The sequence below is a fragment of the Eumetopias jubatus genome, unplaced genomic scaffold (assembly GCF_037043125.1).
Source record: "Eumetopias jubatus isolate StellerSeaLion01/CBP00866 unplaced genomic scaffold, mEumJub1_p1.0 scaffold_11, whole genome shotgun sequence".
Classification (NCBI taxonomy): domain Eukaryota; kingdom Metazoa; phylum Chordata; class Mammalia; order Carnivora; family Otariidae; genus Eumetopias; species Eumetopias jubatus.
This window is the reverse complement of record NW_028274817.1, coordinates 95,867,232-95,895,036: the sequence shown is the minus strand read 5'-3', so window position 1 is coordinate 95,895,036 and position 27,805 is coordinate 95,867,232. Positions and strand designations below refer to the sequence as shown.

General features: G+C 36.3%; 1 protein-coding gene across 3 annotated transcripts in view; it reads left to right on the top strand.

Moving 5' to 3' along the window:
* CFAP47 (cilia and flagella associated protein 47) overlaps window positions 1-27,805 on the top strand; it is a 519,587-nt gene that overhangs the window by 180,902 nt on the left and 310,880 nt on the right. The window contains exons 30-32 of one of the 3 annotated variants that reach the window (XM_088028500.1): window positions 4,021-4,242; window positions 19,123-19,203; window positions 20,970-21,099. In XM_088028500.1, the coding sequence (XP_087884626.1) occupies window positions 4,021-4,242; window positions 19,123-19,203; window positions 20,970-21,099 (433 nt within the window). Of the gene's footprint in view, window positions 1-4,020; window positions 4,243-19,122; window positions 19,213-20,969; window positions 21,100-27,805 lie in introns of all 3 variants that reach the window. The other 2 variants (XM_088028501.1, XM_088028499.1) reach the window with 2 other exon arrangements.

Sequence of the window (27,805 nt, the reverse complement as noted above, 5' to 3'; positions counted from 1 at the left end):
TATCAAGCTTTTAATTAACATAAAGTCCAGATTTTTTAAAATTTTATTTTATTATGTTATGTTAATCACCATACATTACATCATTAGTTTTTTTAAATATTTTTTATTGTTATGTTAATCACCATACATTACATCATTAGTTTTTGATGTAGTGTTCCATGATTCATTGTTTGCGTATAACACCCAGTGCTCCATTCAATGTGTGCCCTCCTTAATACCCATCACTGAGCTAACACATCCCCCATCCCCCTCCCCTCTAAAACCCTCAGTTTGTTTATCAGAGTCCATAGTCTCTCATGGTTCATCTCCCCCTCTGATTTCCCCCCCCTTCATTTTTCCCTTCCTACTCTCGTCTCTCTCTCTTTTTTTTTTTAACATATAATGTATTATTTGTTTCAGGGGTAGAGGTCTGTGATTCATCAGTCTTACACAATTCACAGTGCTCTCCATAGCACATACCCTCCCCAATGTCTGTCACCCAGCCACCCCATCCTCCCACCCCCCACCACTCCAGCAACCCTCCGTTTGTTTCCTGAGATTAAGAATTCCTCATATCAGTGAGATCATATGATACATGTCTTTCTCTGATTGACTTATTTTGCTTAGCATAATACCCTCTAGTTCCATCCACGTCTTTGCAAATGGCAAGATTTCAGTTTTTTTGATGGCTGCATAATATTCCATTATTCCAGTATAGCACATCTTCTTTATTCATTCATCTGTTGATGGACATCTTGGCTCTTTCCATAGTTTGGCTATTGTGGACACATAAAGTTCAGATTTGTGGGATATGCATACATATAGTTATTAAAGAAAAGACTGTAGTTTATACATCATAATTTGTGCTTCCAATGGGCAATCCAGTTAGTCACTAACAATGTCACCTTTTCCAATAACAGTCCTCTGAACAATAATTTTAACTAGCTAATTTCAGTCAGTCTTCAGGTACTAGAGGAACTTTGAAGACCCAAGCTGTTTCCTCATTACTTTATTTATTTATTTATAAGATTTAATTATTTTATTTGCCAGAGAGAGAGAGATATCAAGACAGCACAAGCAGGAAGGAGAGGGAGAAGCAGGCCCCCCCCGCAAACAGGGAGCCCAACATGGAACTCGATCTGAGGACCCTGGGATCATGACCTGAGCTGAAGGCAGACGCTTAACATACTGAGCCACCTAGGTGCCCCTCCTTTTGACTTTTTAAATCATGAAATAAAATACACATAGAGAAAGATTCACAAACCCAAGTACAACCCCTCATTTTACTCCTAGAGCAAACCCCTATGCAGGTTTCACTTTGATAGCACCCCAGAAACCTCTTATGACCCACACAACCTACCAGATCTCTATAATTGAAAGGAAATTACTAGCTTGACTTTTATGGTAATCATTTCCTACCTTTATTTTTTTAAGTTTTATTATGCAAGCACAGATCTGTAAACTCCAGAGTTTAAGGTTTCTTTAAATTTTAATCATATTTGTCACCATGTAACATATAGACAGAATTATAACTATGTGAACATGTGTGTAGCTACCACTTAGACCAAGAAATAGAGCACTGCTAACATCTCCGAATCCCTGCCCCTTCCAACTCCCTTTTTCATCTCCCAGAGAGGTCACCATTATCCTGAATTCTAACACCAAAGATTAATTTTTTTTCTGTTTTTGAACTTTATGTAGGAAGAATCATACAGTTTGCATTTTTTTGTAGCCTCTGGATTTTTTTTGCTCAATATTGTGTTCATATGATTCATTTTTGCATTTCAGAGTTGATTATTAGTAATCCTGCATACTAGGCCATTGTATGAATATTCTATTAATCATTCTGTTCATAGACATTTCACTGGCGTCTAGATTTTTCTATTATGAATAATGCTATAGGAATTTTAATATTTCTTTTGGTACATATTTCTGAAAGGCATATATGTTAAGACTAAAATTGTCAGGTCATAAGATAGAAATATGATCACCTTTAGAAGTTACTTCTAAACAATTTTCTAAGGTGGTTGTACCAATTTCCACTCCCACAGATCATAAATGAAAGTTCCAATTGCTCTGCATTCTAAGAAACAGTTAATATTGTCAGTCTTTTCAATATTAGCTCTTTCTGATGGGTTTGGTTTAAACTGACATCTTACTGCTCTTGCTATTAAGAAAATTTTTACATGTTCTTGGTCATTTGGAAATGTTATATCATAAAGAGCCTGTTCTTTGTAGTTATTCTTACTGGGATTCATAGTGATTCTTTCACCTGTGGTTTGATATTTTATTGTCAGTTTTGGAAAGTTGTCAACCAATATCCTTTCCATTATGTGACTGCCTCATTCTTTGAGGCTCCTCTCCTTTGCTCACTCTTCTGTATTTTTCCATCCTTGTGTCCCTCTCTGTTGCAGTATAGACACTTTCCTATGGCCTATATTCCATTGCATTAATTCTTCCCTTGATTTAGTCTGCTGTTAACTTCATTCATTGCTCTCTTAATTTTACTTACTGGTTTTGTTTATTTCTAAAATTTCCATTTAGTTATATACATATATTTTAAAGATTTTATTTACTGAGAGAGAGAGAGAGCAAGTGGGGGTAGGGGCAGAGGCAGAGGGAGAGAGAGAGCATCTCAAGCAGACTCCATTCTGAGTGCAGAGCCCTACGCAGGGCTCGATTTCATGACCTTGAGATCATGACCTGAGCTAAAATCAAGAATCGGATGCTTGACCGACTGAGCCACCCAGGGTCCCCTCCATTAGTTATATTTTTATATTTATAGTTCGATGACAAAATTCTCAATCTTAATCATAGTACATACAATTACTTTAAAATCTGTGTCTTAAAACTATAATATGTGGGGGCCCTGTGTGTCTGTTTATGTTATTTATTCTTTCTATTTGTATTCAACTTGTTCTTTCTCCTTTTCTTTAGTTATTGTCTGGTTATATCTTAATTCTGTTTAGATCATTTATCTTTTTCATAATTTTTTATAGAAATATTTTCAGGTGTTAATTCTTTTCCATGAAATAGTTGTTTGCTTTGTTGGTACCTTCAGGATATAGTGCTCTATTATGTACATTACTAATGAGGAACTTGAGAAACAGACAAGTCAAGTAGCTTCCATAAAGTCCCACAGTAAGAGGCAGAGCCACAGTTTGAGCAGTGGTAGTCAGCCCCTTATCTAAGTTAATGTACTTTGTCCTATAATATGCAATACAGACCTACTAGCTACCAAACTGGATAACTGCCATTCAAAATGGCTCCTTGGGCACTTTTTATTTGTTAGTCTAAGTTAGTGATACATTTTGACTCTGACTGCTAGGAAACAAATAGACAATATAGTATAGTATTAGATAACTGGTAAAGTATAGACAGCAAGAATTGGTTGGATTTTTTTTTTACTCAATTTAAAAATTAGCATGCATTATAACTGAGTGTGGGAGGTATCAGAAATAGAGGTTGTACTGTCTTATTTAAAGAACAGAGAAATATATAGGAGCGATAGCTCTCTGGACTTAACTTTAAAATGTGAATCTCCACTTAGGCCAATGTGCCCTTCTAATTATTAAAATACAAAATTGAGAAAATATGTGTAAATTTGTTTTAGTCTAAACATGTGTGATGAATGTTTGACATCTATCTTCAAAACTATTATAGGCATTATTATCGCCAATTTAAATGGTATAAAATTTGAGTTTAGTGAGTTTGGGTAACTTCTCAACCAGCTAGTAGGTAATGAGCCCAGGACTTAACCCATGTACTACTATTTCTCCAAAGCACTTACATTTTCTGATCACAGTCCAATCTTCCAGACCTGACAGTTGCAACATTAGATAATGATGTGTGTTTAAAACAAGGTAGTGAAAAGCTCCAGGGTAATCAAAACATCTAATTTGTACTAACAAATGGTAGCTGAATAAGGTAAATTTTGTAATTTCTTATTTGATTTTAAATTGAACTTTATTTAGTCATTGAACATTTTTTCATAACATAACATGTTGAAATTTTTTTAATTTTAAAATTGTTTTCTCATAGGGAAGTGTTTAAAATACAATTCTACTCGTCAACCTCATCATCCAAAAAATTTTCCAGACAGAATGACTTTTCCACATACAATAAGACCATTTATGATGTGATGCTCCACTTGAGTGGAAAAATGCCACCTGGAATTAATTCAAGTCAGTCCTCACCTGAGGATTATACTGAAAGGGTGACTCAACTTCATTTTCAACATTCTTCACTCCTTGACTTTCTCAAGTAAGAGCATGGATGTGCTAATTTAAACATGTAATTATGGCTTGGATAGATATATAAGTTGATGGGTAGATAGGTAGATATATAGATTTTGAATTATTTGTCTTTTTATAATATATTTACTAAGTTTCCACTATACTTAGTAGATATAATATTCAATATAATAGAGTATATTCAATATAATAGAAAATAAGCACTTCATAGGCTATTAAATTGATAATCTAAGGCACTCATTCTCAAGCTTTATCATCTATCCAAATCATTGTGATAGCTTGTTAAACAGGTTGCTGGCCCTTACCCACAGAGTTTATGATGTTAATTTGTATTTATAAGGAGTTTCAGGTGATACTTATTTGTTCTGGTCCATGACCTCATTTTGAGATTTTTTTACCTAGACAAATATATAAATCCATAGAAGTAAAAAGGGATGAAACCAATAAGTCTATTTCTCAGAATACTGTTAGTGTAATCTCAAGTTATACTATGAATTTTTAGTCAGCATAGTTAAGTCTTTTAATATAAAAAAAATCAGCAGGTGAAAATTTCCATAAATGGTTGACAGAAAATACAGGAAAAATACTTGTCATTATAATGTCTGTGGTTCCTCTGCAGAGATTAAATGGTGAGTGGCCAAGAAATGGAAAAGCAGTGTTTATTAAAAGTCTAAGGAGAGTATTGGTGAATTTATATTACTTATTTTACCTATATTTGCAGTATCCTTATCCACTGGAACATCTATAAGCAGTGTTACTCTTCCATTTAACCATGCTTCTATAACACTAAAATAGCATTTGTTACTTGTAATCATTTATGCAATAGGGTTCATATATTTTGAAATACATTACTATGTTTTTATATCATTGCTTCTTTCTGTATGGAATCTACTCCATAGTTGGTCAGAGATGTTCACCTACCTTAGCAGGGGTGGGGAAGAAAGGTAACAGGAGGAATCTTATAGATGGAATGCAAATGAAAAATTTGGTGTTCAAGTTTCTTTAATTTCCAGATCAGACTTTTTGAGTCCCTTGCAATAGTATGGTCTTAACAATTAGACATGGTGCAGAGAAACAGAAATATGACAACAGAGTAGGAGTACCCTAAACTCACCTTGTTCCATGAACACAACCAGATAACTATCAAATCATCCTAAATAACCCAGAAATTGACCTGAAGACTGATAGAACTACACAACTAAAGGGAGAAAAGAGGTCACGTTGAAGAAGGTAGGAAGTGTGGAGAAGTGGTTTAGGGGAGAAGTAAATCCTGGGTGCTGCAGAGGGGAGGGAGCCAGGGTCATTGAGAAGGGTGAGAGAGAGAGGAGCATGCAGGGGAACACGAAAGGAGAATGTTTCCTCTTAGACATTGGCTTGCAAAACGAGAGGGGCAGAATTTTGTGAGTTCTTGAAATCAGTGGGACTTGAACCCTGGAGTTTTAAAGGTCAGTGGGCTTGCTGTGATACAGCCTGGAAAGCACTGTGCTGCTCTAGGAGAGAAGGCAGGCAAACAACCTGAGGGCATCCGGTATGGAAACACTGAGCTGAAGAAAAACTGGGGCACACATTGGGGAGATCGTTTGTTCTTAGTGTCTCACTGAGAAGCAGCATTCACAGAGACACCTCTCCAGGAACAAGGAGCTTGCTGGCGCCATTTCCTTCCCCTGCCCCTCACCATAAACACAGAGCCACCAGTGGGAAGCAGCACAGCAATGATACTGGCTGTCTAACTTGCTTATACTAAGCCTCCCTCCCTGCACTTCAGTAAGACTACCCTTCTCAGTCATACTTGCATCAGTTCCAGCCAGCAGATCCTTTCCCCAGAAGACCAGCACAAACCCCTGTCCATACCACATCTCCTGACAAGAGAATTTTGCAGGACTTCAGTTCCTGCAAGAGAGTGGAGGTGGTACCAGGTCTCATTTCACAAGCAGACCAAAGCATACATAATTAAAACTTGCCACATTCAGGCCAGGAATCAAACACTGCCCACAGCAGGCAAGGAAAGCCTCTGCAGATGACTGGCCCACAGGATAAAGTGGCCAGGACCCAATGGCAGCACACATGCAACACATACCAGAGACACTCCCTGAAGAGCCAGGCCCTGGGCACTATATGACCTTTTCTTCATAAGGCTATTACTTTCAGGAGTAGGAGAAATAACTAGCTTTTCTAATAAAAGAAGCAGGCAAAGACTTAGACAAAATTAGAAGAGAGAGGAATTTATCCCAAATGAAAGAAAAAGATAAGGTCACAGACAGAGATCTAAGTGTAACAGAGATAAGTAACATGCCTGATGGAGAATGTAAAGCAGTGATCATAGGGATACTCACTGGATTTGAGAGAAGAATAGAGAACATCAGGGAGACCCTTACCACAGAGATAAGAGAATTTAAAAAGAATCGATCAGAGATGAGGAGTGCAATAAATGAGATTAGAAACACACTTGATGCAATGAACACCAGGCTGGAAGAAGCAGAGGAATGAAGTAATGACCTGGAAGACAATGAAATGGGAAACAATGAAGTTGAACAAAAGAGAGAAGGAAAAATTATGCAAAATGAGAAACTTAGGGAACTCAGTGACTCTATCAAACATAATAGTACTTGTGTTATAGGAGTCCCAGAAGAAGAAGAGAGAAAAGGGGGCAGAAAATTTATTTGAGGAAATAATAGCTGAAAAATTCCCTAATCTGGAGAAGGAAACAGACATCCTAATCCAGGAGGCACAGAGAACTCCCAACAAAATCAACAAAAGCAGGCCAACACCAAGACATATAATTAAATTTGCTAAGTATAGTGTTAAAGAAAAAATCTTACAAGCAGCAAGACAAAAGAAGTCATTAACTTACAGGAGGAAACCCATAAGGCTAGATGGAGATTCTTCAACAGAAACTTGGCAAGCCAGAAGAGAGTGGCACGATATATTCAAAGTGCTGAATGGGAAAAATCTGAAGCCAAGAATACTCTATCTAACAAGGCTACAGTTCAGAATAGGAGAGATAAGCATTTCCCCAGACAAACAAAAACTAAAGGAGTTTGTGACCACTAAACTAGCCCTGCAAGAAATATTAAAAGGGACTCTCTAAGTGGAAACAAGAGACCAGAAGTGACAGAACCAATGCAGAAAACACAAAAACAGTAAAAATGAATATTTCTGTAAAAAAATCAGTCAAGGAACTCACCAAAAAAAGGATATAAAATATATTAACATATATCTCAAACATGGGGAAAAGAGGAGAAAAGAATGGGTTCAAACTTAAATGACCATCAACTTAATATAGACTGCTATATTCAGAAGAGGTTATATACAAACCTAATGGTAACCATATAGGACAAACCACTACTAACAATGCAAAGAATAAAGAGAAAGAAATCCAAATATATCACTAAAGAAAATAAGGAAAACATAAAAAAGAGGAAGACAAGAGGTCAGAGAAAATCTCCAGAAACAGCCACAAAAAAGTAATAAAATGGTAATATATAGTTATAAATAATTACGTTGAATGTAAATGGACTAAAGGCTCCAGTCAAAAGACATAGGGTGTCAGAATGGATGAAAAAAAAAAAAAACAGGACCCATCTATATGCTGCTTACAAGAGACTCATTTTAGACCTAAAGACACCTGTAGATTGAAAGTGAAGGAATGGAGAAATATTTACATGCACATGGATGTCAAAAGAAAGCCAGATTAGCAATACCTACATAGACAAACTGGACTTTAAAACAAAGACTGTAAGAAGAAACAAGCATTCTACATAATAAGAAAGGGGACAATCCAACAAGAAGATACAACAATTGCAAATATTTACGCACCCAACATGGGAGCAAACAAATTCATAAAATAGTTAATAACAAATATCAAGGAACTAATCAATAATAATACAATAATAGGGACTTTAAAACCCCACTTACATCAATGGACAGATCATCTAAACAGAAAATCAATAAGAAAACAATGGCTTTGAATAACACACTGGACCAGATGGACTTTACACATATATTCAGAACATTCTTGACATGTTCTGAAAAGAATACACATTCTTTTCAAGTGTACATGGAACATTCTCCAGAATACATCACATATTAGGCCACAAAACAAACCTCAACAAATACAATAAGATTGAAGTCATACTATACACCTTTTTTGACCACAACACTATGAAACTAGAAGGCAACCACAAGAAAAAATCTGGAAAGACAACAAATATATGGAAGTTAAATAACATGCTACTAAACAATGAATGGGTCAATGAGGAAATCAGAGAAGAGATTAAAAAATACATGGAAACATATGAAAATTGCAACACAATGGTCTAAAACCTTTGGGATGCAACAAATTGGTCCTAAGAGGGAAATATATAGCAATATAGGCCTACCTCAAGAAGCAAGAAAAATCTCAAATAAACAACCTAACTTTATACCTAAAGGAACTAGAAAATAAAACAACAAATGAAGCCTAAAGCCAGAAGAAGGAAGGAAATAATAATTAGAGCAGAAATAGATGATATAGAAACTAAAAGAACAGTAGAACACATGAATGAAACTAGGAGTTGGTTCTTTGAAAAAAATTAATAAAATTGATAAACCTGTAGCCAGACTTATTGAAAAGAAAAAGGACCAAATAAATAAAATCACAAATGAGAGAGAGGAAATAACAACCAACACCACAGCAATACAAATAATCATAAGAGAATATTATGAAAAACTATATGTCAACAAACTGCACAACCTAGAAGAGAGAGTTAAATTCCTAGAAACCTGTAAATCACAAAAACTGAATCAGGAAGAAATAGAAAATTTGAACAGACTGATAACAAGCAAAGAAATTGAATCAGTAATCAAAAACCTCCCAAAAAACGAAAGTCTAGAACCAGAGGGCTTCACAAGTGAATTCTACCAAACATTTAAAGAAGAGTTAATACCTATTCTTCACAAACTATACCAAAAAATAGAAATGGAGGAAAAAACTTCCACATTCATTCCTTGAGACCAGCGTTACCCTGATACCAAAACAAGATAAAGACACCACAAAAAAAGAGTACAGGCCAGTATCTCTGATGAACATATATGCAAAACTCCTCAATAAAATACTAGCAAACCATATTCAACAAAAATTTAAAAATCATTCACCACAGTCAGGTGGGATTTATTCCAGGGTTGCAAAGGGTGTTTCAATATTTGCTAATCAGTCAGTGTGGTACATCACAAAATAAAAGAACTATATGATCCTTTCTGTAGATGCAGAAAAAGCATTTGACAAAGTATAACATGCATTCATAATAATAAAAAAAAACCCTCAACAAAGTAGGTTTAAAGGGAATATACCTCAACATAATGAAGACCATATATGAAAAACCCACAGCTAACATTATTCTAAATGAGGAAAAACTGAGAGCTTTTCCTCTATAATCAGGAACAAGACAGGAATGTCCACTCTCACTACTTCTATTCAACATAGTACTGGAAGTCCTAGCCACAGTAATCAGACAACAAAAATAAATAAAAAGCTTCCAAATTGGCAAGGAAGAAGTAGAACTTTCACTATTTGCAGATGACATGATGCTATATATAGAAAACCCGAAGGACTCCACCAAAAAACTGTTAGAACTGATACACAAATTGAGTAAAGTTGCAGGATACAAAATGAACATACAGAAATCTATTGCATTTCTACATACTAATAATGAAGCAGCAAAGAGAGAAATTAAGGAATCAATCCCTTTTATAATTGCACCAAAAACATAAAGCTATCTCAGAATAAACATAACCAAAGTGGTGAAAGACTTTTATTCTGAAAACTACAAAACTTTAGTAGAAGAAATTGGCGAAAACTCAAACAAATGGAAAGACATTCCATGCTCATGGATTGGAAGAAAAAAATTTGTTGAAATGTCTGTACAACTCAAAGCAATCTACACTACAATGCAGTGCCTATCAAAACACCAACAGCATTTTTCACAGAACTAGAACATACAGTCCTGAAATTTGTATGGAGCCACAAAAGAACCTGAATAGCCAAAGCAATCTTGAAAAAGAAAAGCAAAGCTGGAGGCATCACTCCTATAGACTTCAAGTTATATTACAAAGCTTTAGTTATCAACACAGTATGGTACTGGCACAAAAATAGACACATAGATCAATGGAACAGAACAGAAAACCCAGAAATAAACCCACAATTATATGGTCAATCTTTGACAAAGCAGAAAAGAATATACAATGGGATAAAGACTGTTTCTTCAACAAATGTTGTTGGGAAAACTGGACAGCAACATGTAAAAGAATGAAACTGGAAAACTTTTTTACACAAGTTAGAAAAATCAATTCAGAATGGATTAAAGACCTAAATGTGTGACCTGAAACCATAAAAATCCTAGAAGAGAACACAGGCAGTAACCTCTTTGACATCGGGTGTAGCAACTTCTTTCTATATATGTCTCCTGAGGCAAGGGAAACAAAAGCAAAAATAAAACTATTGGGACTACATCAAAATAGGAAGCCTCTGCACAGAGATGGAAACAATCAACAAGACTAAAAGACAACCAACTGCATGGTAGAAGATATTTTCAAATGGCCTATCTGATAAAGATAAGTATCCCAAATGTATAGAGAACTTACATGACTCAACACCCCAAAAATAAATAATTCATTGAAAAGATGAGCAGAAGACATTTTTCCAAAGAAGACATATAGATGGCCAATAAAGACATGGAAAGGTCTTCAAAATCACTGATCATCAGGGTAACACAAATCAAAACTACAATGAGGTATCACCTCACACCTGGCAGAATGGCTAAAATCAACAAAAGAAACAACGGGTATTGCTGAGGATGTTGAGAAAGGGGAACCCTCTTGCACTGTTGGTGGGAATGCAAACTGGTACAGCCACTGTGAAAAACACGAAGGTTCTTCAAAAAGTTAAAAATAGAACTAACTACCCTACAATTCAGCAATCGCACTACTAGGTATTTCCCCAAAGAATATAAAAATACTAATTCAGAGGGGCACATGCACCCTGATGTTCCTGATGTTTATAGCTGCATTATATGCAATAGCCAAATTATGGAAATACCCCAAGCATCCATAGATTGATGAATTGATAAATAAATGGTACACACACACACACACACAGTAATATTACTTAGCCATCAAAAGGAAATCTTGCCATTTGCAGTGACATGGTTGGAGCTAGAGAGTATAATGCTAAGTGAAATAAGTCAGAGAAAGACAAATACCATATGATTTTGCTCATATGTGGAATTTAAAAAAACAAAACAAATGAGCAAAGGGGAAAAAAAAGAGAGGCAAACCAAGAAACAGACTCTTAACTGTAGAGAACAAACTGATGGTTACCAGATTGGTTTGGTTGGGGAATGGGTTATATAGGTGATGGGGATTAAGGAGTGCACTTGCTGCAGTGAGCACCAGGTGTTGTATGGAAGTGTTGAATCACTGTCTTGTACACCTGAAACTATTATTACACTATGTTAACTATATCGAATTTAAATAATAACTTAAATAAAATTAGATATGGAACTGAACAAATTATTCTTTCTTCATTTCTTAGGCTCTACCATGTGAATGGTCAAAACTGGCTTGAGTTTCTTGTGCCTTGTAAGGGATCTAGAAGTTTCTAAGTCCCTGAAGGGGACTGAGTTAAGACTCAGGCAGCCTGTTATGGAGGTAGATTAAATGAGAGGGATTCCACTGAAGAGGCAGAGGGTAGGAGTTGGCTGGCTTTGAAGCCAGAGTATGAATGACAAATATATGTGGACTGGGGTGTGGCTGAGTCAGTTAGGAGGGACCTCTTTGTCCTTGATCAGGTAAGAGGAAAAATGCAAGATCCTCATTTTAGGCCTCAGCAGCAATTGCCCACATGGCAACTAGATTCCAGGCAGTGATAGGGGGCATTGCCATAGAGACTGAGGATCCAGAAAAGTCATCACAAATCTGCTTGTAGAGGTACAAGAGTTCCTCTCACCTACTTCATGTAAGCTTAAATGTAGGGTTGACCCATGTTCTGAGAGGCCTTACACAATTTGGAGATCCCTCCTTTATAAAATAATATCAAATTGAAAATACAAACTTTAGAAACATGTCTTTAGAAGAGACTCATGAAAGTGACGAAATCTCAAGTTGAAGCTTTATTTACTACACAATAAATCTGCCTCTTCCCAGATGCCATCGTGCGGGGCGATGGGGAGGTCTGAAATTTTGATTGCTTTTCCCAAAAAACGGAATTACTGTAAGGAGGCTGTTGAAGTTAGAGGACTCTAAAATATGTGAATATTTAAGTCTATGTTTCCTCCCTATTCCTTTGTGCCCAATCTGGTTGAGAGAATGAGAAAGATTATATCAGTTAAGGAAAACAGCACAGCTATGTATAACTTTGTAAATTATTTTTCAATACTACTGACTTATTCGTGAGTTATACCCCCCTGATTTATGTGCATGTTGAGGGTAAGAAGCACATCTCACTCACCTGGCGTCTCTAACACCCAGGATCCTTGATAACACAGAATGGGGCCAATGTTCATGGAATATTTATTTATTAACATTGGTTTTCACAGCTTGTGTGGTGAAAGGAATAAAACTTTGCAATTGGGTCAGAGGATAGTCATATAGGAATGGAGAAAATGTGAAATATGAAAAATTAGGGATCAGAGAAGGAAAGGTGTAAAGCATTTGCTTTCCAGGAGAGAAGGTGTAACCAGTGAGAAAGGATCAAGCTGGAAAAAGTTGGAATATGTAGTATGAAAGTTATACATTCAACTTTGTTGATAATTTTAAATTATAAATTCTTAAAAATAGCTAATTATTTTACTTTTTTTTTACAAGAGACTAATTTTAAAAAATTTTTTATTTTATTTATTTATTTTTTTATTATGTTCAGTTAGGCACTGTATAGCTAACTGAGCTAGTTTTTGATGTAGTGTTCAATAATTCATTAGTTATATATTACACCCAGTGCTCATCACAACATGTGCCCTCCTTAATACCCATCACCCTGTTACCCCCTCCCCCTAGCGCCCTCCCCCAAATTATTAAGGCATTTATTCCCTCATAGCCATATTAATTTGCTCTGGCTACCATAACAGACTGGAAGGCTTAAACAACAGAAATTTATTTATTATTTATTTTCTTACAGTTCTGGGGGATGGCAGTGCAAGATCAAGGTGTTGGCAGATTGGGTCTCTTCTGAGGCCTCTCTGCTTGGCTTGCAGACAGCCATCTTCTCTCTGTGTCCTCACATGGTCTTTCCTCTGCACACACCCCTGGTGTCTGTGTGTCCAAATTTCATCTTCATGTAAGGACACCAGTTAGTTTGGATTAGGGCCCATCTTAATGGCCTTATTTTATCTTAATTTCCTCTTTGAAGGCCTTAACTCCAAATATAGTCACATTCTGAAGTACCAAGTGTTAGGGTTTCAACATGTGACTTTTGGGGGGACACAATTCAGCCCATAACAATGCCAAATATGTTGTAAAAACTATTTTGAAAAAAGGCATTATATTTTGTAATAAATTTCTTATTCGTGTATGTGAAATAATATCCTTAATGTTTCTTGTCATTTGTGCCTGTTATGGAATGAATTGGGTCTCCCTCCAGGTCACATGTTGAAGCCCTAACCTCCAATGCAATTGTTTGGAGACAAGACCTTTAAGAATGTAATTATGGTTAATGATATCATAAAGATGGGACCCCTAAGCTGTTTGCAAGCCAGGAAGAGACGGTTCACAAGCAACCAAATTTTCCACCATCTTGTTCTTGGGCTTCTTGTCTCCACAACTGTGAGAAAATAAATTTCTATTGTATACCCAGACTGTGGTATTCTGTTATGACAGACCAAGCAGATTAACACAGTGCCTAATATCCATCGATATAATTTCATTTATTTATAAACAATAATCATTTTTATGATATAATTAACTTTCACTGAAAAAATAAACTTTTTTGGTTGATAATATCCATAATATAAAACTAAAACAACAGCAGAATAAAAATACTATGTATGCTGCTTTGAAATTGTAATGTAGGATAGCACATAATATAAAACTATTATAACTCTTACTTTCTAATATCACTGATTTTTTTTTAAAGATTGTATTTATTTATTTGAGAGAAAGAAAGCATGAGTGGGGGGAGGGGCAGAGGGAGAGGAAGAAGTAGACTCCCCACTGAGCAGGGAGCCCGATGCAGAGGTTGATCCCAGGACCCTGTGATCATGACCTGAGTCGAAGGCAGACACTTAACCAACTGAGCCACCCAGGCGCCCCAATACCATTGATTTTTAAATAAATTTTTCATTCACAAAAATAAATACACTTAGGAAACCAACTCACTTCCCTTTATAATTAAACTTAATTCCATTTGTGACTTCATTTCTTTTATCTTTGAAAACTTTATACCCTTCTTATGCATGACCATTATGGTATCTTATTTAAGGGAATTGCATCTAAGAATGAAAATATTTTAAAGCAGCAGTCTGAGAGTGATTCTGGAAGAATTTACTTTATTTTGGTAAAAGCATGGCTTTTGAATTAAGTAGATGCAGGCTTAAATTCTAGCTCTTCTGTACTTCTGTGACTTTGCACAAGTTAATCTGTTTAAGCTTCAATTTCAATATCCGTAAAGTTGAATATGTTAATTCCCAAACTTGGTTGATAATGGAATTAGAAATAATAAAGTATGTATTACATGACACACAGTAGATGAGGATGATGATGCTGCTGAATTTAAATGCAATAAACTATGATCTATGGCTTTCATATGCTAAAATGTTTCCTGTAGTTTCTTCAATATGGTAGCCATTAGTGACATACTGAAAGCTGATTGTTGTGATATCATTATCACTGAAATAGAATATTTTAAAAGTCTGTTGCTATATTAGAAAGAAAAGTTTTATTGACATAAAATGATCAGAAAACCAATATTTATCAAGTGTGTCTTTATTACATAAAATAGGAACTTTTAAAATGTTTTTATAATTTTAAAATAGAAAGCATATGACTTTTGTTTTAATTTTACCATGTCCTACTCTTGATCCTTGATGATTGATTTATTAAAATAAATGCTTTAATTCAGTAAGGCAAACATTCTAATGCCATTTTTATTTTAGAAAGTTGTATTTATATCTTTTCTTTTAGAAGACTTTATTTATAATTATTATTTACCTAAAGAAAGTAGTGTTTTAATATCTAATGAAATATTAACTGTGAACCAAAGAAAAGGGTTCTGACACTTAAATAAATCTTTGTTGTTTGTGCATTATAGAAACGAAACAGTTTTCTGATAGCATCATTAAATTCCATGGTACTTGGAATTGTCATGTTATTCTTGCAACACTTTTGTTGGTATAGGTCCCAGTAGTGTTGACATTAACATGGGTGGTTTCTGTTTTGACATTTGATGGTGTGAGGTTGCAAGTATGGAAGAATGATTTTGGAATTAATGCCAAGCCACTCAAATTTATTGTTCTTTTATCAGGAAATACATGCCTATCAGGATATGCTGGCTATGATAAAATTCCTCAACATTTGAATGTAGCAATGTGGTTATTAAATTTGGGTCATTAATCTAAGATACATGCATATATTTCATCATGGAAATAAATGTACTAAATTCAAAGTAATCATAATTGTTATTAGCTTTTACATTGGAATTCAATGACAGTGGATAAGGACTTTTATACAAGTGAAGTTATATTGATTTTGTGCAACAAATGAGAAATTCAGAAATCTTTGGAGATCAAATTGAGGATTTAATAACTCATTACATCTGATTTATTTTGTTCTACTTAGTGTAAACCTGGCAGAAATACGCAAATGGAAAACCTAGCATGTAAAAGTGTAATTAAATCAATTAGGAAACTCAACTCTGTAAAACTACTGAGCAGATATAAAATATATTGACAAAGGAGAATCATAGATACTGTCTTAGGCACTGATGAAGTTAGGTCTTGAGATAAATTCAAAATGAAAAGAAGAAAACAAGTCTCATGTAGGAGAGGAAAAATAATTTCCCCTCTACCCTTCTAGATTCTTAGCTGATACCTAACCACCCTTCTACCCTCCCCTAAAGGGTCCCCTAAGGGGGCCCCTTTTCTAATGTAAATTTCCTTTGTAAATGTATGTTTTCCTTACGAAAGGGTGACTTCTACTCTGTTTTTAGAGCTCCTGTTCTGCAGTTTCTCAAAATAATTGGTGTGCCAAAGAGGTATATTTTGGAGTGGAATATTCTGCTACCCTTCACTTGATAACAGTGTCTGTAAAATGCTGTGAAAGAACAAAATTCACCTTAGTCAATTTTAAATCTCTTATCAGTTTTATTCAGCAATTCATGAATTGGGCAGCATCCAGTCTAGCAGATAGAAAGAGGCTCGGAAGAGCTGTACAAGGCAAGAGATTTTATAGGCAGAAAGAAGCAAGAACAAGGAAGTTGTACTTAGGCAATAGGGGGAGCAGAATATGCTATCCCAAAATGTGCCACTTTGGCATGGGGATTGTTTTGAACTGAAGGCAACTGAGACCCAGCAGACTCTGGAAAACTTTTTTATATCTCCCTTAACTGCCTACAAGAATTTACACAGGGGCCTGCACCAGGAAGAGAGCTGTTACCAGAGATAACTTTTAATATCAATAAGACTTAACTACCTGGCTTGGCAAATGATTGTTTACCAAACATTTGCTCTTCTCATATTCCTGTGAATTGTCTTCCTCCCCTTTGAGGATCTAGACCCCTACCCCCTTCTCTTTAGCCTCAACTGCCTGACTGCCTCTCAGTCTTCATGTCTTTGTGAGGCTCCCATAGGTATATAATTAAATCTGAGTTTTTTTCCCCCCTCTTAATCTGTCTTATGTCAATTTGATTATTGGACAAGCAAAAAACCTAGAAGGTAAGGAGGGAAAAGTTTTCTGCTCCTACAGCACAAAAGCAGATTGGTTATTGCAGTTACTTTCTCTAGGAGGGATGGTAGGGTTCTGTCAGGCAGGTTACCTAAACTAATGCTGTTCAAGCAATTCCTGATTAACTGGTTTAAGATTCCATTTCTGAGAGAGCCAAAATCATAATGAAGTTAAATCTCACTTTGGTGACATGGAGTTTAGCATAAGTGACTCCATTTGGGGCCTGTTGTCTTTAATAATGCAAAATAATTCATTCTTCATCCTCAACATTTTACTGAGGGCCTTTTCTCTGCTGGGCACTATGGCATACTCAAATGAATACCATGTGGTCTCCTTCTTCAGGAAGCTTTCAGTTTAATGCTTCCCTGATAATTTTTCTTAGGCTTTCAGTAACATTTAATAGAAGTGATTATTTCCCTCTGAAATCCCATATTTGCTTTGGATGCAAGGAAGTATTCCAGTTTCTATATATGTCTCTGAGCTATCTTTGTTTTACCTCTAGGATTTCAACTTAATGGACCATCATCTCATTTGAGTTCTTATGTATGCTTTAGGTCAGCTACTCCTTTAAGGGAGTAGTGTTCCATTAAAATTAGATATTATTTAAATCTGTAATAATTACAGTCTAGTGAAGTTTCATAGGAGTAATGTAGATGCAGTTGGGAAATGCATGAAAATCAAAGAGAAGGGATAATGTTTGACTAAAATGAAAGAGCTTTATGTATGCAGCATGATTTCTTCCACCAGCTTCCACTGGCCCATGGCCAAGTCAAACTTAACAATTCTAGAACTCTGCTCTCTGCTTCTACCCCTGCAAGGGTTCTCTTCCTCACTTCTTTTTTCTCGTTCATTATGCTACCTTCAAGGTTTGAGCTTTCAGAATTATCTTGAGACTCCTTTCTGCCTTTTCTTTTTCTCACTTTTTCAGTAGTAATAGGACTGCAAATTGTCTACAAAGTAGAGTCCTAGATATGATATTCTCTGATAAATGCTTATGGTGGGTGGCATTCTATGCTTGCTAAATGAGTTTGACCTAAATGTTTAAATCTCCGCTAGGAAACAGTCCTGCAGAAACTTGTGTTAAACTGTGTGAAAGTAGTTCTGGTGGTGATAAACGTGCATATGAAGACTTTGAATAAAAATATGTCAAGGGGTGCCTGGGTGGCTCAGTCAGTTGAGTAACTGATTCTTGATTTTGACTCAGGTCATGATCTCAGGGTTGTGAGATTGAGTCCTGCATCAGGTTCTGCACTCAGCATGGAGCCTGCTTAAGACTCTCTCTCTCCCTCTTCCTCTCTTTCCTCTCACCCTCCACTCGCTCTCACTCTCTCTCAAATAAATAAATCTTTAATAAACATTTCAAGAAATATGACAACAAAGAATATAATCTTGAATGTGATAAATCATATACATATGAATATATATGTTTTTAAATGTATAAAATAACATAAATACATATGTGCTGCATCAGATATACTACTATAAGTTTATATAATCACAGAGGCCAGAATTTTTGGATATTCTCTGGAAAAATAGGTGATGGATTATGTTATATTGGGGGTTTTCTTTATTCAGGTATGTGTTGTGATAGGCATTCACTGAGCATTGGGTAACTAATGATCTGTTTGGTGCTTTATTGTATTCAAAGTTTTTCCAGATATTTTTCAATTTTATGTTATACAACAATAAAATTGTTAGCCAAGTCATATAACTCTCTATATTCCGTTATCATATAAGGATAGATGTGGCTGATTGTAGGCACTTAGTAAGTTCTTTCTCATTATTAATTCTCTAAAGGAAACATCATATGCACATTTCATTGTTAAGGGAAATGTTAAAGCTAATTATATAAATTTTAAATTTAAAAATTAAAATTCAATACACATATAAACTATGATATTGAAATAATTTAATTGAAGTTCAAAGGCAGGTGATATACAAACTGTATTATACTATAATCTGGATTTTTCTTTTTTGATTTTAGCGCTCAAGGAGCATGTATTTCTCATGTGCTGCCAGAATTTCTGCTTGAACCAGAAGATTATAAAAAGTGGATTGAAATTACAGTAAGGGAATATAATTTCTAGGGAACAATCTGCATAGTTATTGAGTTGACTGATCTTTGGTCATTGTTAGAAGATTTCATTATAAAATCTTGTTATTTTTATTTATGAAATGTCCTATGGATTATGCCTCTCTGGACAGCTTATTTATATGTGTGTGTATAAATATTTAAATGTATATATATACATATATGTAGATATTTATGTATATACACACACATTTTTATATCTGTCTAAAAATCTTTGTGGAGTTCCTATTGTTGGGGAGCAAGAATATCCTGTCCCTTTCAAGGTTCTTCTAGCTAGACTAAGAATCCAATTGACATGAGACAGATTAACAGGAGAAAATCAAATTTAATAGCATATGTAAGGGGAATCCACACAGACCTGGAAATTCCAAAGACAGTCAGGTGAAATGAGGTATTTATGTCATTCTGAACTAAGGAGAAGGGGTGGGAGCCTGGGACTTCAAAGGGAAGGAGTACACCTCACAGTGTACTAAGAACAGATGTTTTGTAATTAGATGTTTGCCCTGCTATACAGATGGGTCACTCAGATAAAATTTATCTCTCCTAATAAAGCTTATTCTGGGAAAGACCACCCCCCACCTCCAATTTAGATTCTTCTGTGAGTTAAGGGAGGGGCAAAAGTTTCTCTTTTGCCCAGCAGATCTCAGTCACCTTCAGCTGAAAATAGTCCACATGCCAAAGTGGCATATTTTGGGGGGACCTGTCCCAAACCCCTTCAAACTCATTCTTTGTGCCAAAGTGACCCATCTTGGGGCAGCCTGCCCTTGGCTTCTATGCTATGTAGAAATTATTACATGGTTTTCATAAATATATAAGTAATTGCTTCTTTTAGGGGATCTAGAAATGAAGAATTCTGTGTGCTTATGTAAATGTTTTCTTAAAGTAAATTTTTAGAATATGTATCTTCCAAGGAAAATATTGGTTTAATTTTCCCACCACTTGCCACTTCCCTTCTTTAGTTAACGGGGAGAATAGGCAGAAATTAAGCAAGATATGTCTAGTTTTTTTCAAAGTCTACAGTTCATTTTATGGAAACCCTTTGAGAAGGAGAATTGCTTGGAGAAGGCTTCAGGCTTTGAGGCAACTCTACTATAGTCATGGCTCTGTTACTATGCTCACCACATGATGTGAACAGAACCAGGGGCTTATCCTTTTTTTTTCTTTTAAGATTTATTTATTTGTGTGAGAGAGAGAGAGGGAACACGCGTGGGCAAGAATGGGGAGAGGGGCAGAGGGAGAGGGAGAGAGAGAATCTCAAGCAGACTCCCCACCGAGTGTGGAGCCTGACATGGGCCTCGACCCCATAACTGCAAGATCATGACCTGAGCCAAAATCAAGAGTCAGACCCTCAACCAACTGAGCCACCCAGGTGCCCCCCAGGGGCCTGTCCTTTGATACTCTGCTGAGTTCCTGTGGCTTATCCAAAGGATGTGTTTCTTTTTGGGACTCAGAGTTCCGAATAACTTTGCATCTCATTCTGCCACTTCTGCCACATAAGCTAGTAGGTACATTGAATGAATAAATCTGTGACCTCAGTAAGGGGCTATGTGTTCCAGAAAGTTAACTCTGTTGATAGTTTCTATTACTGGCACATGGGGAATTAGTGATCTTGATGAACGTATAGATAGGGCATGCAAAAGTTTGTAAAAAGAAAAAAACCTTATATGCTAAGTAGTTAAAACTTTGAACTTATATTTGCCTTGCATTTTAATTAATGTTGTGATATTTTATTTCTTAAATTCTTTCACTAATACCTTGCCTGCATGTTCCTGTATACCTAAGGAAAAGCACTCTATTGTTATAGATATGACTCAGTTTGAAGCCTGGAGTAAACTGGCATGGACGGATGTATTCCTTCAGATATACAAGGTAACATTTCCACCCTTGTTCACTGCTGTTTGTTTTGGTTTCTTTACCTGAATAGTGTATAAGTTAAGGTATAGGTGATGCTGCTGATTAAAGAATTAAAAAATACAGTGGCTCAAATAAGATAAAGGTTTTTTTTTTTCTTTCTCAGGGAACTGTTGAGAAATAAGTGGTTTAGAGACAGTGGGGTGTGTCTTCCACCCTCAGTCCTGGGCTTTCATCTCTGGGACGGTTTCTCAGAACAAGGAAGAACACATCAGGGACTAGTGGAGGCAAAGTAAAAACTGTTTAAGGATGTCACCTAAAAAATGCATCATTTCCTTTGGGCAGAGTTTAGTCATATGATTGTACCTCACTGCAGGGAATATTGAGAAATGTAGTCCCTAAAATAGGTACCTACAGTCGTATTCTGGTACTAAAAGGAAGGATTAAAGAATGGATGACAGTGAAAATTATGCTTTCTACCTGAACTACATACTACACTCTTGCTATAAATGGTATTCTGGAGAGATATTCACTAGGAATCATATACTGGCAGGCGAGACCAAGTTTTGATGAAACTCTCCAGTTTATTCCATGCCAAATTGCATGTGTAGGTAGATTAACACAGCATAAATTATGCCTTCACATCCTGCCCCTTCATTGCATAAAAAAGTGCTGGTTTCAGTCCTGAGACTTATTCCCTAGGGTTCCAAATGTGGCCCTACAGATCTTCCCCATTAAGACCTGTGGAGGCTTTTGCTCTGTTTTCACAGGTTGAAAGCACAGGTAGGGTGAGCTGTGGGACAAGAGAGTGAAAATGAGGGAGAAGTTAAAGAAAAGTAGCAATTAATCACTGAAAGGAAAGGACAAAATTAGTAACTAAACAGTCTGTAGTTTATGTCAGACTCTTCACCACGAGAGGCTTTTTAAATGTGAGCTTGTTTAATCTTCACAAGCAGTAATCTCCTGTTTAGACATGAGGAAATAAAGGTCCACAGGCGTGCATTGTGTCTCCCCAGATCATCTGATTTTAGCCATATAAAACCATCTGATGTAGATAAAGCTTATCTCTTCCTTGTTCTCTGCTGGGGCCCAGAAGCCCAAGGCCCCCTTGCTGCTCTATGGTAGCCTAAAGCCTCCACTGCAGCCAGCTTCCAATCCTACCCTCTAGAGAGTTCTTTCTACTGCATGATTCCTACTTACTCCTTCTTTCCTCTTCTTCCATCAGCCTGCCCTGCCTTTTTTTTGCCAGATGTCAAGGGGGAGAAATCCTGTTTTTTCTTGAGTAATTCCCTGAAGAATATATGAGCGTATTCGTGACTCTCAGCCAGACTTGGATTTGGGAAAAGACATTTTCTTCTCTGCTTTCTTAACTCCAGGCTGTATCATCTATAATTTTGCCCACTGATAGGGAGGAGCAACTCTAAAACAGAAGGGCAGCAAACGCCCTACTTAATGGACAAACTGACCTAATTTTGGTTTGTGGGCTTTAGTCACTCATTCATTTATTCATTCATGCATGCATTGATGAATATGTTTACATCATCTAATGTCTCTTTCCCAACTTATAAGTCTATGAATTTAAAAACCAAGTATTACTTGTAAACTCAGAATTTGACAGTGTGTCAGCTACATAGTATATGCTCAACAAATACATGTTGAATACATTTACTTAACAACTATTTTGGTGTAGGCACTGTCCTAGGCTCTGGGGGTTTAAGAGTTAACTTGATAGAGTCTTTCTTTTCCAGGATTTTGTGTCTTGAAGTATGTAAGTAACTACTCATATATAATTACAAGGAACTATGACAAATGCTATGTTAAGGTAAGCCCAAAGAACTAAGGGTGAGTGCACATAGAGAGGATCCTACCTTACCTGTGCATTGGGGAAGGTTTCCAGGAAGAAAATCAATTTAACCTGACCTGAGAAATAACTAGGAATTTTCCAGGCAAGGTGAAGCAGTCAGTGGAACATACGCTAGAGAGAGAGAGAGAGAGAGAGAGAGAGAGAGGGAGGGAGAGTACAGTTTGTGAGAAGGAGGTGGTAGATTAGTTTTATTGGGGAGCAAGACAATAACATTTGTCAAGACAAAGGGGATTCAGTGTGGAAATGCCTGAGGTTAGAAACAACATGTTATGTTCCGAGGAAGAAGCACACTATGGCTGGGGGTAGGAGGGGTGGACTGTGATCCCAGTCACAAATTAGAGCATGGTTTACTTCATAAGCCATACCAGGGAATCTGGACTTTATGGACTTTAGCCCAGGGTCAGTACAGAGTTCCTGAAGGATTTTTTTTCCCAAAAATCCCTTTATCCTAAAAGGATTCATTGTTTTGTTCTTTTTTTTTAATTTTTTTACTGTTATGTTAATCACCACACATTACATCATTAGTTTTGGGAGTTCCTGAAGGATTTTAAACATGAAGCTGACATAATTAGCTTTGCATCCTAGAGAAATCACTCTGGTACCATGTGGAAACTGTTTGGAGAGGTATTTAAATGCCTGGTGCCGGGAATACTGGTGGTAGTGGGAAAGATTAGAAAGGGGCAGCTTTCCTAAATGTTAGGAATAGAACTCAGAAGGACTTGGTTTATGACTAGATCTCAGTGGGTGAAGGAGACAAAGAGCTAAAAGATGACATTGGGTCTTGCTGGGATGACTGAATGGAATTTGATCCCAGTCACTGAAATAACAAGACAAGGGATGGTAATAAGATTTTGTTGGGGGTGGAGGATGAGATAGGGTAAGAAGGCATAATAAATTAATTTTGGTTATGCTGTATAATGGTGCCCTGTGTCACTACCAGGTGGGTATATCCCTCAGTCAGGAAAGAGATCTGGGTGGCAGCACATGTTTGTGATTCTTCACTGATTCCATGTAAGTCATAGGAATAGGTAAGATTGCCCCGGTAGGTCATCTGCAGAGCTGTGTTTCTCCGTGTATTGTGTCTAAAGCATGGGTAGCTCCAGGAGTTCTATTAAATCAGAAGCGGATTGGCAATTTCTCTTGTGAAAGCAAGCAATGTTGAGATGAGTTTCACACGTTGGAAATAGAAGATGGTGATTTTCACACACATCCCTTTAGGTTTTCATTTTCTTTTTCCTAGAGGTCATGCGTGCACTCCAGGACCACCTTTGTCAGTTCTTCTTGGCTAATAGTTTGGATAAAGGATATAGTTTGTCTTGCCCAATTTGATTTTGTGTCATTTGGTTATTTTTGTTTGTTAAATTTTCATGTTTAATTGTTACTATTTCCTTGCATTATGTTCCCAATTCACAAAAATGTATTGATGGCTAAAAATGGGTCATTGAAGCACAAGAGAGATGAAAAACAATAACAGAAACACTCAAATTCAGAGTGCTGTTTTAAATGTAAATATAAATAGGGCTTTCCTGTGGATATAAAGGATGAGTCTGTATGTGCCGAAAGAGGTGAATGTGATATTTTTACTGAAGAATCTAGGCAAGAAAAAGGTGATCATTAATAAATATCTGAATAATAAGTTCAGGTAAACTGTTTATTCATTAGTTCTCAGTGTACTGTCTGTCATAAGTTTTTTTTTTAATAGTGGCACAATTGTATCAAATATTTTGATATTTTTAAACGAAGAGCAGTGATCTTTCTGGTTAATTAAACACATTTTCCCCAAACCAATTCAAAATCTCTTTGTTATGAAATTGGAATATTTGCTGCTGAAGGTAGGCAATACACCAATTCTACTGAGGCATTATTTAGAATTTCCTGCCTCTGTAGAAGATGAGCAAAGATAGGACAGAGGATCATATTTGTGAGGAATATTTACTTATTTTTATTTATTTTGAAAGATAGATTCATTCATTCATTCATTCATTTATTTTAGGGAGAGAGAGAGAGAGAGCGGGTGGGGGGGGTAGGGGAAGAGGGAGAGGAAGAAACTCAAGCAGACTCCACGATGAGTGTGGAGCCTGAAGTGGGGCTCGATCTCACGACCCTGAGATCACAACCTGAGCCAAAACCAAGAGTTGGATGCTTAACTGACTGAGCCACCAAAGTGCCCTGGTGAGGAATATTTAAAGTGAGCTTCAATAAAACATGATTGGAAAGAAAGTAAAATTCATGGAATTCTTTTATTACATGGCTTTGCAGGATGTCCCATTATGTCAGTGGCATGCAACTTGGAAACAGTTATTCTCAACATGTGATAGCAAGTATTGCATGCTTTGGATGGATATAAGGGAATGTATGAACACATTTGCATGTGTGTGATAAATATATGTGAAAGAAAGAAAGAAATGATGATGTTTTATTCTCTTTATCAGTGAAAGCCCATGCTCTTGGAGGAATGATTCTTTGTCATTAATTTAAGATTAATTTGTAATGTAACCTGGAGAAAATCAGTTGGTGGTAGATATTGATAGACAATTAGCCATTGGTCACAAGAAGGGGTGTTGCAAATGAACCTTTATTCATGGAGAAATGTAGGTGATTAAAAATATGCTTCTGTTGTGAATTCATTGTTAAATAGAAAAAATTGTAAATACTATCAAAGTAAGGCTACTGAGTTACCTCATTGCATTGTGATCTCTATAAATTCAAGACCTTTATTTCCAGTTTTGAGATGTGCTGGTTATGAAGAGAAGGTCACTCTCACATGCATTTTTCCAACAGGAGTGAGATTAAAAATAGTATAGTCCTAGCACTGATGTTTTTCTGTATTTATCATTCTCATCTTTTTAAGTGGCTAGCTCAAATGATCCATCAGGTAATGCTTTCCATGTCTTGGACATATACCTATAGAATTTGAATATCATGATTTTCAATGTGGTACAAAACACTGAAGCATCAAAAATTTGGCTTTTTCCCAAGATTGGTTGAAAAAAGAGTATATTGACGATGAGTGCTGTGAATTGTGTAAGACTGATGGATCACAGACCTGTACCCCTGAAACAAATAATACATTATATGTTAATAGAAAATAATAAAAAAAGAAAAAATAATAAAATATATTGAATTATTGAATGGACAGATCAAGTGAATATGGTAATGTAGTTTCTGCATAGCTGAGTTGATGATTGGGAGCTGAAATGCAGCCTGCATGCCGCTCCCTAAGACTATGGACACTATTGGAAGCTGTGTCTCAACAAATTAAAGGGGGGGGGGCTTTTACTTTAAATAAGGGTACGATCAGGATAACAGTTTCTCAGAGAGTGTGCCACTTTCTAATTGCTCCTGGCAATGGAAGCCAAATAAACTTTTCTGAAAGACGAATGCCACTGAAGAGTAGAGTACTATTATCTTTAATGCTATTCCCCGAGTTGAGTATTTTTACCTTTGGCTTTTGAGTGTGATTTGCTCATCAACCAGCTTAGCATTTGGTTGGTATTTGAAAGTAGATGAAGTATATTTTAATAAAAAAATCTGTATAATTTCTGGCTTCGTTTTGGGCCTGACTATCCTTAACAATCAAACTAAGCATCTATTCTGTTAATCTGTAATTGTGAAGTAGGCTTTTCTCATTTAGTGGAAATAGTAAGAAAATAAATTACTGAATGTATAAAGTGATATAGAACTCAATACATTCATCATCTGGTTAAATGTAGATACCTTGATAAATATGGTAACTATATCATTCATCTCACTGATATGAAGCTATAATTATTCTCATTACTACTACTAACATAATGTTCTAAATATTGTGTTGAATCCTTATTTTTTAATCACAACAATTGGTGGTCTTTGTGGATTCTTAATGCATATTTAGTGGTCTCTGGGAGATAAAATTGGGAGAAACACACCTAAAAAGTTTAAAGAAAAGATGGCATAGGTTAGAAACCCAATATTGAAGCAACCCAGTATTTAAATAGGTAAAGGAAGAGAATCCTGCAATGAACTCGAAATAGACAAAAAGATAGCCGTAATACTTTATGGTGTCATGAACAAGGGGGGAAGAAAGCCTTTGAGGGAGGACGTGTTATCAAATGAAATTGAGAGGTTGCTTAAGATAACAATTAAAAATTCCCTGTTGTATTGGACAACAAAGATGCCAAAGGCACCTTCAGGGTGTGGGGGTAGTGAGGAATTGGGGAAATGTTATTAGGTGGGCTTCAGTTTGATGAACAAAAGGAATAAAAGTGGAGACAGTAGGGTAGAGAACTCTTTCATGAGTTATAACTGGTAGAGGGAACAGATAAAAGAATCAGGGGGAATCCAAGTTTGGGAGAGCTCTCTAAAAGCTGAATGTAAGTAGCATGTTTTGATATTGTTGAAAAGGAACTGGTGAGAAGGGAGAAGTTAAAGATCCAAAAGCTAAAAAAGGGCAACTGATGCAGGACTGTCCCAAAGAGGATGAATAGGTTTGGTATCTAGTGCAAGCAAAGGGATAGCTCACCCGTTGTGGCCGTAGAGAAGGAAAAAAAGTGAGTGTAGATGCAAGAACTTTTGGACACGTGGTAGGACACCGCAGTGCTCTCATTTAGGATGTCATCCCTTTGCTCTTTCAAGTAATGATGATGTATCTTCTGAGAAAAACTAGTGTATAGGCTGAGAAGGAAAGAGATCTGATAAGAAATGATTAAGAAGCCAGGAGCCCCTATGGGTAATAGGAGTGAGAAGACAAGGGAAAGAGATCTCTAGGCTTGCAGGGCTTTATCTTTAAATCAGGAACAGGTGCATCTCAGGTTTCCTGGAACCCCTGTAGTGATCCCCTTGGATGACGTGTGCTATGCCTTAGAGCTGAGGTCAGATTGC